Here is a 13,009-nt window from a genome sequence, read left to right on the forward strand (position 1 = left end):
ATATTCAATATTTATTCTAATATCTTAGAACAACTTTCACAAAAATTATCACTGTACAACAGGAAATGTATTTACAGACTACAAAAAAATCCAAGTGCTGATTGTGTCTCTTTCCCAGGGTTAGTAGCTATTTAAACAAAGGTACTTAATGGTGACCTCTGACATGGGCCACTTATCAAGCTTTTTAAACATCAATAAAATTAAAATGGCAGAGTGGGTGCACAGAAAATTCAACAAAAATATTTCCAAAGGATTTTAGATGCCCTGCCAGTGAATCCTAATCTTACATTAAGGTCACAAGGTGTGGGTGCTGTGGCCTTTCAGTCACCTCAGTAGGTAATTATGTGATGCATTAAGTCAGGAATGCTCAATCCAGCTGCCTTCATGCAGAGTTTAACTCCAACTGTTCAACAAACATTTCAAGTAAACCCGATTAGTTGGTTCAAGTGTTTTTGATTAAAGTTGGAGCTTCTACTACAGAAGGCAGAACAGGAATGAACTTGCTCTTCAGTTCTGACTCATGGGCCTTTGGTTTTCAGCACTATGTCAAAGGGACAGCGACCTACTTCCCTGCAACATACCTCATGGTCTCTTTGTCATTTTTGGTTTCTTGTTGACAAATGAATATTAGTGGCGCTGAATTCAAAACAGCATTGGTCAAAAAAGGTACTTGGTCAAGTGGACATACACGTCCTATTTTGAAATGAATGATTGTACATAACCTCACGGACACCCCATTCAAATATATGACTACAAACTAAGATACTTTTGTATTTAAATCTTGAAAGAACATGAACAGATTAAACTTGTTAAGTTACTTTCATAAACGAACTTAAATAAAGTAAATCAATTAGAAAATTACTGGTTAAAAGTTCGTTTTTTTCTTTCTAAGCAGTGAGCTCAACTTGCAGCAAGTGAGTCTGTCTGTTTTTATAATTTCCCTGCGTAAAACATCTTGACATTGGTAGAGCTTTATTCTCCAGAGAAGTGCGTGATGTGTCACATAGGACATCTGGTATTGTCCACATTGTCCCAGCGTCCATGCGAAAGCCAAGGTCAACGATACATTTTGTTTTTTCTGTCTCTCAGTAGCTCATATATCGCTGGATTTGTACATGTCGGAGAGCAGTCGTGTGATGGGCACGTTTCCGATGGTCTTTTTGAAGAACACCTCTTCAATGGTGGATGGTCCGACTGAACGTAGAGCAGGCAAGAGCAACAGCAGTTTCCCAAAACGACATGGCTGAGTGGGGTACCTGAAAAGCAACGATTGTTTTAGATAGTACTTGGAATACTTGGCATGTTGCATAAATTCGTAATTATTACTGTATAGTAGTTGTTCTAACAGCTGAGATTTATCATGATGTCACTGAAATGTAACTATTTTACGCTTTCACTGATTAATGGAATGATTTTCAGCCTGGAATGATTTCGAATCGACTCACGCCCCAGTCACGATTATTTTTAGCGCGGGTTTTTTTCCGATTGCTACTAAAAGTGTATAGCATAGTGATTCGCTTCACTTATGTCGTACACTTAAAAAAATGATTACTGCTGCTTGTAGTATAACAATACAATTCTTGTAATTTGGCCAATTTATTTGTTTTCTGTTCAGTCCACTTAAATTTATAAACAATTAAGTTAACTTAAACGTTTTGTGTTTGGACAACATGAAGGAATTGTGTTGGTCCAACTACTTAAGGAATTTGCAGTTCCCAGTATGCTTTGCGTGGGACTGAATTAAAAAAGGGAAATGTTGACAATAAAAGTTATCTTGGGTGTTTAAAGTTAACGAAAAGACTTGTTAGAGTTTATTATTCACTTTAGTTTGAAGATTTAGAAGAATTTTCATGTAATGTGAAGTGTGAATGTGAGTTTTGAGATTACCATCTTTACAGAAGCACCCATTGGATGTTGGCAGCTTAATTAGCAAAAATACAGTTTGTTGCTTTGCTCAGTGAGCAATAACTGTCCTAAAATTTGTTCAGATCAGTCTCAATCAACTGTTTATGCAACTCATATATACTTAACATGAATCTTAGTGCATTTAGGATAACTTTAAATAAAACTAAGAGTCTTCGAAATGTACGACTAATAGACATCCATGATATTATGAGAACTTTTAAGTTAAACTATGCCCTCAATTAAATTATTTTAGTTTATCCAATGAGATTTTGTGAGTGTGTGTGTGTGTGTGTGTGTGTGTGTGTGTGTGTGTGTGTGTGTGTGTGTGTGTGTGTGTGTGTGTGTGTGTGTGTGTGTGTGTGTGTGTGTGTGTGTGGATCTGAAAAGACAAGATACATTTCCTCCTAGTTTTCATTATAACGTCATTTTTTTTGCACTGAACGTCAAAAAAAAAAAAATATATATATATATATATATATATATATATATATATATATATATATATATATATATATATATATATATATATATATATATATATATATATATATCAATTCGTTTTGATCAAACTTTGTGAAATATAGATTCACTCATGTTCCTAAAAGTGCTGCTGTAGGCCTACCTGGTGTGAATGTAGCTGTTTAAAGTCAGCTGGGCTTCGTCTTGAAGTGCTGCAATGGCACTCGCGTTGCGAAAGCTCCTCAATTCCGAACCACTGTGTGTTGGGACTGTGCAAGAAAGAATGGTTGTTTAACTCAATTTAAAGCATTCTGTCATTAAATAATTTTTGATAAACATTACAATAAGGATGTTTTTCAGTTGAATTAATTACTGGATTTTTATATAGTTTATACCCAGTCTTCACTGAAAAAAAGTGTTGCATGCAGAACTGTTGCAAACAATTTATTTATGTTGAATTCAAACAAACAAATTAAGTTTAATAATGTTCAACTAAATTTGTTTGTTTAAATTCAGCTCAAATAAATTATTTACAATCACTTAAAGTAAAAAAAAATGAGTAAATCCAAGGGATCGTCTTTAAATACTTTTTTTTCAGTGTACCTGCTTTGAATGTGACTATGCACTTGAGACAAGCAAACTCCGTCGCGTCCAGTCTGAGCTGCCTGAAGCGCGTCACGACCTCCTGCAGCGCCTGGATCTCCGAAATTATTTTGTTGAGCCTCTGGGAATCTGTGTTCTCCGTGTTCATTCCTAATTTGCAAAAAGGCATATAAATAATTAAATCTAGATAATAAAAGTACAGCTATAACTTTGTAAGCAGTTGTAAAAATAAAAATAGCTATTCTAATGCAAGCTTGTTAACATCCATGCACTTCGCAGGCATTAATACAGTGTAAATATGGCCTACCTGAAACAGCTAGGAGGGTACTGGAGTCTACTGGAATGGCCCACTGTGCAATACCCAGCACAAACAGTTCTCTCCAGGCATCTTCTAAAAGGATCAACTAAATAAAGGTAAGATTATTCATTATTGATACATTAAAACCATTTGATTTACTATTTGGGCTACATTTAACTTAAACATTGGCATATAATTCGTGAAAACCTAAAAAACTCTTGTTTACCTGGTCAGGTAGAGGGAGTGTGGAGAAGGCAGGAACGCTCTTGGCCCATTTAATGCTCATGAAAAGCAGACGCGCGGCTGATTCGCACACAGACTCGGTCGCCACTTCATACAGGTACATGGGGGTGCCGCTAACTTCATGAGGATACTGAAATGTAATCACAGTTTTCGAGAAATAAGCGGGGATTTACGAATTGGGTTTGGGTTTAGCATTAAAAAAAGAAACTCATTTGTTTTAATTGTAGCTATATGATACCTTCGGTGTGGGCTGAGCAAGTCCCACAATTGCCTGCCTTTCCGGTGTGCTTGTGACCGTGTTTAACTCCAGATTGTGAGGCTCCAGCTGCGTGACTGTAGTGAAAAACGGCGGCCCCGGGATAGACGTGGATGGGAAATGGGTCGACGAACCGTTCACCTCTTTATGCCCTCGGAAATACAGTGCCACCTGCTTTCGAATAGTTGATGTCCTCGGTCCCCTCTCGTGCTGCACAGCTGTATTGATAAAAGAGTCATAAATAATGATGGTATAAAAATATGTAGGTTAGTAACACGAGCCAATAGCTGATGTATTATTGCGTTTTAGATCTTTAATTTCTACTTGTATTAATTGTGTTTTAGTGGAAAAATAATTGCATAGGCCTATAGCGTTAAATAGATAAATAGTTCCAAAATATTTAGGTGCTTTTTAAAGCCATAATTTTTTTTCATGGTATTGATTTTCTGTAAATGTAATAGACACAAGTAACTTTCATTGGAGTAATTTAATCTTTTTAATAAAAAGGTGAACGTCTATATTGTTAAGGTAGCCTACAATACATAAGAGGATCTAAAAGTATCACCCCTTTATTTTAATAAATAAACTAAGCCGCTTGTTGATATATCTGGTGGACGACTTTTTAAAATGTTAAATATATTTATTAGAATAATCTTCATTGCTTAGCTACTATTTTAAAATGACAAAACTATTTATGAATTTTAACTTAGGGGTTTCGTGTATGAAATTTTTTTTAAGTAGGTTAGATCTAGACTAAAAACAAACCTCACCTACTAATTAATCTATACGAGCGGTAAGTAAAACTTTTTTTTTTTTTTTGCCGTTGCCGAAAGAAAAACTAAATCAGCAACTTAAATATTTACGGAATAATATTCTATTATAGCTATTAATACATCTAAAAAAGACAGAAATACTACAACCTACCATCTTTATTCATATTCACTTCAAGACATTTTTTCAAGCGACAGGCGCGACACTGATTTCTGTGTGTCTTGTCAACTGGACAGCCGCCCTGTGGAGAAAATGAGGAAAGAATAAGGAAATACAGTCGGCTAGATTTCGTTTAGCTGTAATGGCACACAAACAGCCTCTTCTGCTATATGCTCCAGTGATCTCCACTCCACAGGTATGTGGGAATGACAGAGTAATGACGGCTATTGACTCGCTCCCCCGCCGCACGGCCAATAGTCTCATTCCCGCCTACCGCTCTCCAAATCCACCCAGTCCTGCCGGTGCGTTAGATTGGATTACACCTGTTACACTAGACGGGGCAAAGGGCCCTCAAAGGCGCGGGAGGGGGCTCACTTCTGGGATAATCTTTCAATTATGAAAATCACTGGAGGTGTAATCTAGTCCTTAGACGCGCTTGCTTAGATCAAATTAGCAGACGCTGTTATGCTTCCAACACATCGCTGTAATTGATTAGTATAGCTCACCTGTGTGCCAGATTTGCAGACATACGTTCTGTTTCTTCTTATGCTTCTCTTGAAAAATCCCGAGCATCCGTCACACGCATAAACACCGTAGTGCTTTCCAGAACTTCGGTCTCCACATACTTTACACGGGATATCCAGAATCCGACCTAACAGAGACAGAAAATATAGTATGGGTAAAAAATTAAAACATAACTGCTAATTGTTTGTTTATTAAAACATTCAACACATCTTGTTGGGTTATAAATGTTAAAGTCATCTGATAACAGTTTTGTTTTTCCTTCTTTTTTCTTTTATTTTTTAAATTCAAATTTGCACAGTATATGATTAACTATGTTGCAATTTAGAACGAGAACATGTTTATATAATTACACTATCGATCAGAAGCTATTTTGCTGGCTATACACACACTTAAAAAATAAAGGTTCTTTATTAAAACCTTTTACATAAGCTACATAAAGCATTTCCGTTGCTGAAAAAAAATGCATTTAATTAAAATGTTTTTTTTTTTGTGCAGTATATTACAAAATTGTTATTTAAAGACAATTTTAAATAAAGTTATCAAAGGATCTCTAAAACATGTCTCTTCTTTGAAATAACTGAGAAAATTTCAATTGAGATTTATGGGTAGGCCCCAGTATCGCGTGGTTGACCAACAAAAGAAAATTTGGGTATACTTTTATCACAACAATTCATTTAAGATTTACGCAAATGTGTCACATCTTTGATTTTCTGAAGTTCCAAAAAGAGCGCGAAATGAAAAACGCACCTGTTCATATAATTAAAATTATTAAAAAGTTCCAGTACAGTTCTGCACTTCCCAAATCTTTGTCCTACAGCTAAACAAACTGTTGAGCTAAAATGTTGTGTTAAATGACGCACTTTTGATGCGTCAGGCTATAGGAATGCATAAACAGTAGGCCTAAAATGAGGGCGCATCGGTGGGAAGCGTCATATCGCAGGTCCCATAAAACAATGTTCAGTAGACTCGCACAATGGCGACATTAGGGAGAGTGTTAACTTAATGATTTCCCCATTGAGCCTCGTCTGACTGGCCTGGTCTCGACAAGCTGCCAACCCCGCTTCATAATGAAGCTCGACAACTGCTTTCTTCGTGCCGTCTATAGGCTCGCGGATTAGGGAGTGACACGGGAGAGGAGAATAATACGCACCAGCGCGTTTCAGCGACTCAGATGAAGTGTATGCAAATGAACTTGGAGTAAATGAAAATTGTGATTTTTCTTGTGTGTGCAGAACACTTTTTTTTCTGTATTTAAGTCTGTCAATAGAGGCATATTTGCATGTATATGGGGGAGTCGTTTAGAGAAACGGCTATGTAATTACACTGACATATGTCCACCTGCTCATTGATTTTCCAGTGACCCGTCAAAAAGTGTAGCATGGGAATTCGGATATAGACCGGTAAAGACGGAGAAGGAAAACGACTTCATGCTCTCTGACTTTTTACACCAAAAGAAAGAAAAAAGCTGCATTTTAATGCGTTAAACACATTTATTTTCTGTGCGTGCCAGATGTTCTACAGAAATGATAATGACTTTTTTTGTGAATTGTGACGTGAAAGTGACTTTGTGTGTCTACCTTCCTATTTTAACATTTTAGAAAGTGCGAAGTTCGAGTCAAAGTCTTGATATAAATGCAGGTTTATGAAATATTTCTTTACCAACGGTGGGCGCTTGAATAAAAAAAAACTGCAGAAAACTTGTTGCATTTGTCGCTTTGAAACTCGAAAATAGCTACATTAGTACACGCTTTTGTCAACGCTTTTTTAGAAAAATGCATAATTAAAAGTTCATTTACAATTTTAGTTTTGAAACATTTTTATCCTGGTCTGTGAATTTCAGTATTTTATGTGTATAAATTATAATTAAACCCATCAAACCAGATAGCTCTTATTTCGATGAAGGCCTACTGTTTTCCATCCAGAACAGATGCAATCATCGCATAATTCGACAGCACACAATGGTAAGGATTGGTAAGAAACTCATAATGAATTGAAGGCGGATTTGTTTTAGGGAAGGTCTTTAACTTTCCCCTGTGGGGGTCCCGGTCTGATGCATTGTTCGTTGTAATTGTTTAAGGACATATGGCATATTTCATTACTGTAATCAGCATCAACCCTGGGACGTGCTGCACTAGATTAGGTGCAGTTGTGAGAAACCCTAAATTTAATGGGCCTTCGACCACCCAAACAGTATAAGTGCCGTAATGTTACCCCTATAATGTAAAAAATAATTGCTAAAGAGAATCATTTAAAAAGTGAGAGGCATCTAAAACTTATTTGAAACAGTTTAAGGCTAAAAGCATTCTGAATAAGGAAAGAAAAGTTTAGGCCTCAACAAAATTACTAATTTGCCGAGCTAGATTTAATAATTGTTTTCGATATAATCATATCATCAGTTACTTACAAATCATTGCTAATACTATTGTGCAATAGAAACAATTGTATATGGGTTCCCTTATTTTATTGAACTCCACTTAAACAATTCTCTTGCATTATTTAAAAGTCAAATCTCTCATACATACAAACTTTTAATTATTTTTTTTCTATAGTCTTAAAGGTCAAAGAGGTATAAAATTTTATTATCACAAGCATGCAGACTTTCTCGAATTAGAATAAATATTTAGTTTTTTTTTTCTTCAAGAAATGTTTATTGTCAGATTGTTTTTAGAATTGCAATCCTAAAAATAAAATGTCAAGAAAACATTTATTTTAGATTAATTATAGGCCACTTGCATTTTTTTTAAATAACACGAGTCAAAAGAGATACTAGGAGACACTCAATAAGGAAAATATCTGCTTTGACACACTATGCATAGTTTGCGCATAATTATGAAATAAAGACTGTTGGAATACATTTAGTAGTTACCTACATTTTTAGAGTTTCGAAAATACCTCAGTACTTATTTGCAAAATGTAATAGTGAAACAACGTAAGCTGTCAAAACATTCTAAGCAGCATAACACTAAACTCAAACTTATTTAAGCCTTTCCAACCTTATTCGTTTATTGATTTTCTTAGACTTTACGTGTATTCAATATTGATATACACAATGTTTAGCCTTAATTGAGATAATCTTGATTGTAAATATAGATCTTTCGTATAGAGGCAGACAACAGTGACAGCACGTAAACATTTCGATATGCATTTGACAACTCTTTGAAGTTGATATTATTTTTGTCACATTGATCATACGCAATTATTTCACTTTTAATTATTTCGTAAACAAAACGAAATAGCATTTTGACTCGACATCACGCCATTTCTAACTTCACAATAGTCCTGAAAGCAAATGCAGTTTACTTACTGGATTTGACATTTAAAATATCCAGACAACCACTTGTTGAACCAGCAGGCTTGCTCATATTGAAGACCACGGCTCCGAGAAATTGCGTTTCAAAAGTTCAACTTTTCAGGCCCAGGGCAGTCTTAGCACTTTTGACTTAGATTGAAAAAAGAAACATACATTTAACATCCGATTTGCGGTGCACAACTGGTCCTTTGATTTCTCTTGCAGTTTCTGAATGTGTCCAAAATGTTCCTCTTGTTTTTCAGCAAATAAAATCCGAATTACGTCTCACTGTTGATGGATGATGGATGCAGCTTCACAGATGATATGCCAAAGCTGGTCTCTGATCTCTCTGCCCCACGTAAAAGTTGGTGCAACTAACTGTGAAACCAAGCCAACAACTGTACCGCTCAACACCTGCTTCAAATGTACAACGTGAGCTGGGAAATGCGTCGCAGCCCAAGCCTTGGTGAGTGACTTTGTGATGTGTACCGTCAGATTAAAGGTTTGGTAATATGTATGAGATGTATTAGAGTAGGAGGGCGGGAGAGAAGGGAGGGTGGGAGGAGAGCCCAACTTCCTTTGACCACTTAGCTTTTCCCTGCCTTCTGCTTCAACTCCTGCTCGCGCGTGACGTCACGAGGACGAATGAAGTGATATTGCATACACAGTGAGTCAGGCACTGTCAGAGGCTAATAGTGCGCTCGCTCTATAGGAATTGATTAGGATCAGCAAGGCTGTTTAAATGACCGAATCAATCGTTTGCCACTGATTAGGAACACATTTCTATTCTCAGAGAGTTCACTGACCTAACTACCGACACAGGCTGGAGTAAATTGTTTAGGCATTCGGTTAGAAAGATGATCACTTTTTATTTTGTTCTGTCTTGCTGCGCACTTACTTTCTCTCGCGCTTTCCCGGATCCTTCCATCGCGCGCGTGCACCTGTTGCTCCGTCCTCTCTCGAGCCCAGATATCACACTGTTCCACAGCGCTCTCAGCTTGCCTGCTTTTATGCGCACGGCGTCAAAATTAGAGGATTTTTTAAGAGTGTATTTTTTATTCTGAATCAACATGTGGTGATGTTGCTGTTATGCTAAATGGAAAACATTATAGCTATAAATGAGCATTTTAACATAATGTCCTAAATTGCGTCTTTTTTTTCTGCCCCAATAACAGCCTAACCCAAATGTACACACATCTGTTTGTGTATTTTTATTTATTTTTTTATAGCCTATTTGTTAAGTGTTGGGTATTACAAACCTTACTTTGTATATTCTAAGTAAGTTATAAGTTGCCAAGTATTTTACATCATTACTCGTGAAGTGAACAATCCTCTAAACAAACAGTCAACGTCTCTGCTCATGAGTCTTGCGCGGAGAATAATATTGAGAGGGAAATTAATAGGATTATTAATGATGTTAATCGGATGCATTTTAACTGACTTATTTATACAGAACAAGTATGTATAAATAACGCCTCAGACTTAGAAAACATCGGTATTAAATGAAGTATGCGCGCGCTCTGTTTCCGAGGGGACACATGCGTGCGAGTTTCCCTCGTGTAGAGAATCACAACTGTACCCGTTTGCGAGCGTGCGCAATGACATCTTGACCTTAACAGCGTGCCATGTTGTGGCCGCCGCCAGCAGACACCCATATTTTAGGTTTAATTATGAACATTCCCACGGTAGCTCGGGGCCATATGGGAGCCCTAAATCTCGGTCTAAACGTGGCGAACGGGGGCGTATCTAATCGCAATTAGTGATTGTCATGTCCTCCTTTAAACGGTGTTCTCAGTGCACTGAAAAGAAATTAGGATTTTTGACAGGTGAATGACTGCACATTCAAATGTGCGTTTTCAGGACCTGGTGTGCCAGACTAAGAAAAACAGTGTCACAGTAGGCTCATACTGCATGTGTGCATCACCCGCAAACTTTAGGCCATGACTTATTAAATCAAGGCAAACAATTTTGTGTTTAACAGACGTCTAATATACATCTAAACGTAGACAGCTTGGCTAAAACAAAGCTAAACTTGGGCTGTCAGTGAAAATCTAATAGATGTCTAAGAAAAGCCCAAAAATAGACTAGTCATCAAATAGACAGATTACAGACAGACTTTGTATGTGGAGTCATTCATTTCTGTTTATTTGATGACTAGTCTAGTTTTGGCCTTTTCTTAGACGTCTATTAGATATTAGACAGCCCAAATTAAGCCTTGTTTTAGCCATGATGACTATGTTTAGGCGTCTATTTGACATCTATTAGACATCTTTTAAAAAGCAAAATATGCTTGCTGGGTATTGACTATTAAGTCTATTGACTTCTGTGAACGACATGATGTTCATCTGTGATTGTGAACATATCAGACTTTTTTTTTCTTTCCACATATCTCTTTTTCTTTTTCACTTTCTCTATTTGTGTATTTATGTGTGTGTGTGTGTGTGTGTGTGTGTGTGTGTGTGTGTGTGTGTGTGTGTGTGTGTGTGTGTGTGTGTGTGTGTCTTAGGGGTGGGGTGGTCTGCTCGTAGTAATCTGCTTAACTCGCCCTAATCCTGTCATTCATAGATAGTCTTTACACAAACATAACCAACATCATGGTTGCCCCGGCTGCTTGCTTTCACTTTTTGTGCTTGTGACTCTCTTCTCAATAACAGTCAATGAAAATCTCTGACAAAGAACCATCTGATTGTGTATCTAGTTGTTGGCTTGACAGAATCAGTATGCAACTGCTTACTTAGCCCTTAAAGTGGAGAGGGACAGCAACACCATCTCTTATCCTTAACCACTCCTGTAACAGCATGTTGGAGATGTTGCGAAAGACTTTTCTGTCGTGGTACATTGTTCATATGTATAACTCAATGAGGCAGCATCAAACCAGATGAACATGAAAATTGCTGCTAGACAAAGGTAAAAAAAAAAATTGTAAAAGCAGGCTCCTCTTAATGCACCTCTCTTTTTGACTTATAAAATACACAAAGAAATAAACCACTGCAAAAATCAGGTTGTCCACAGGCTTTTAAAAAGTATTAAAAGTTTAGCAATCAATGTAGAGAAATTTAAGTCCCCGAAAAATATTTAAAAGTCTTTAATGCTATTTTGCAATTAAATTTTATATCATTTTTGATTATGCAATGTAGTTGTATGCTAAATTTTACCTGAATTAAATCTGCTAATATCAGAATGCTGTTTAGTTTATGAAATCAATAAAATCCTGCCAGATTTGACATTATGCTGCTTTGTTTGCTGCAGTAATCAAGGCAACACCATTATTTCTGCAGCTCCATAGGCGCCAACCTGCAAAATTAATCAGATTTAATAGATTTTTATTCAGCATATGAATAATGTTTTAGTTTTAGATTAATTTCCTGCATTAATATATAGTAAATATGCTGTAAGTTAAAATATTGCCAGTGTTTCAGATTGAAAGTGGTTATAAAATCTTAAAATGCATGGAAAGAGTCTTAAAAAGATCTTTAAAGGTATTGAATTTCACTCTCCAATTCCTTTACTCTGAAAAATGGAGCATACAATATAAATATAAACGTTTTTTAACCAGAGCTACATTGATATTAACTTAAAACACCTGCAATGAGGTGAAAGGATTTTTTTTTATCCGTCAAGATAAGTTTCATCCAAACTGAAATGCAATTCAGTTATTTAAGAGTGACCTAAGGAAACTAGGACAAACAATTCTAGATTAAAATTATAAACAAAGTTCATGCCTTATGGTACATTGTCACACTGCTGTCCTCCAGAACCAGTCCATATGTATTGAACACCTATTCCTTGTTAAACGGCTTCCAGTTTACGTGTACACATCTTTGATTTTTACCACAGAACACCTGATTGAGTGCATAATGCTGCTTGTTCTCACTCAAAAGAAGATGATTTTCAAACTGGTGCACATCAACTTTTTTTGTGTTGTGTTTCTTACCATTTTTGTTTATTGTTCTGCCTTGTTAACAATCTCTAAAAAGAAACAGTGAACATGCTTGCTGCTTTTCCTACAAAAGTAACAATTTTAAGATCCTTTAAGAGGTGTTGAGCCTCTTTAAAAGAGATGAATTATAAAAAATCACTAAACGTTTGTACAATAATCTCTTTGAAGTGAAATTAAGGAAAGGATAGTCTTTTTTTCACTTTAGAAAATATTTTTTATATTTCATAGAAAAGTGTACTTAACAAGCATCTTAAGGCTTTTTTATTTTGAAGTACTGTAACTATAAGTTTACTCTCAGACATTTTAGTATTGAGAACTCACATAGCAACACACACATACACACCTGTGTAAAAATTAAGACTACTCGACAATTGTCGGTTTCTCTGGTTGGATAACCTGGATTTTTTGTCACAATAAATGAAAACATGACCAATTGTCATTTTCTGCATAAAAATGCTCAACATGACAATATTTTCAATTCAAATTTGAAGGACATTTAATAAGAACTTTCTAAAATAAAACAAGTATTAACATTTCACTCAAACCCATACCTAATAAATC

The 13,009-nt window shown here is 36.1% G+C and overlaps 2 protein-coding genes across 3 annotated transcripts in view; one reads left to right on the plus strand and one right to left on the minus strand.

Moving 5' to 3' along the window:
* nr2e1 (nuclear receptor subfamily 2, group E, member 1) lies at window positions 1-8,998 on the minus strand. The gene is given in 9 exon segments (NM_001003608.1): window positions 1-1,256; window positions 2,528-2,633; window positions 2,968-3,117; window positions 3,275-3,371; window positions 3,492-3,638; window positions 3,747-3,982; window positions 4,689-4,776; window positions 5,201-5,346; window positions 8,524-8,998. Coding segments are annotated over 9 exon segments (1,191 nt in total). The 5' UTR covers window positions 8,582-8,998; the 3' UTR covers window positions 1-1,093.
* ostm1 (osteoclastogenesis associated transmembrane protein 1) overlaps window positions 8,772-13,009 on the plus strand; it is a 44,974-nt gene continuing 40,736 nt past the window's right edge. For both annotated transcript variants that reach the window (XR_012395333.1, XM_073932109.1), the window contains exon 1: window positions 8,772-8,974. The gene's annotated coding sequence lies outside the window, so the exon portion shown is untranslated. The remainder of the gene's footprint in view (window positions 8,975-13,009) is intronic.

This window comes from Danio rerio, chromosome 20, assembly GCF_049306965.1.
Source record: "Danio rerio strain Tuebingen ecotype United States chromosome 20, GRCz12tu, whole genome shotgun sequence".
NCBI classification, from domain to species: Eukaryota; Metazoa; Chordata; class Actinopteri; order Cypriniformes; family Danionidae; genus Danio; species Danio rerio.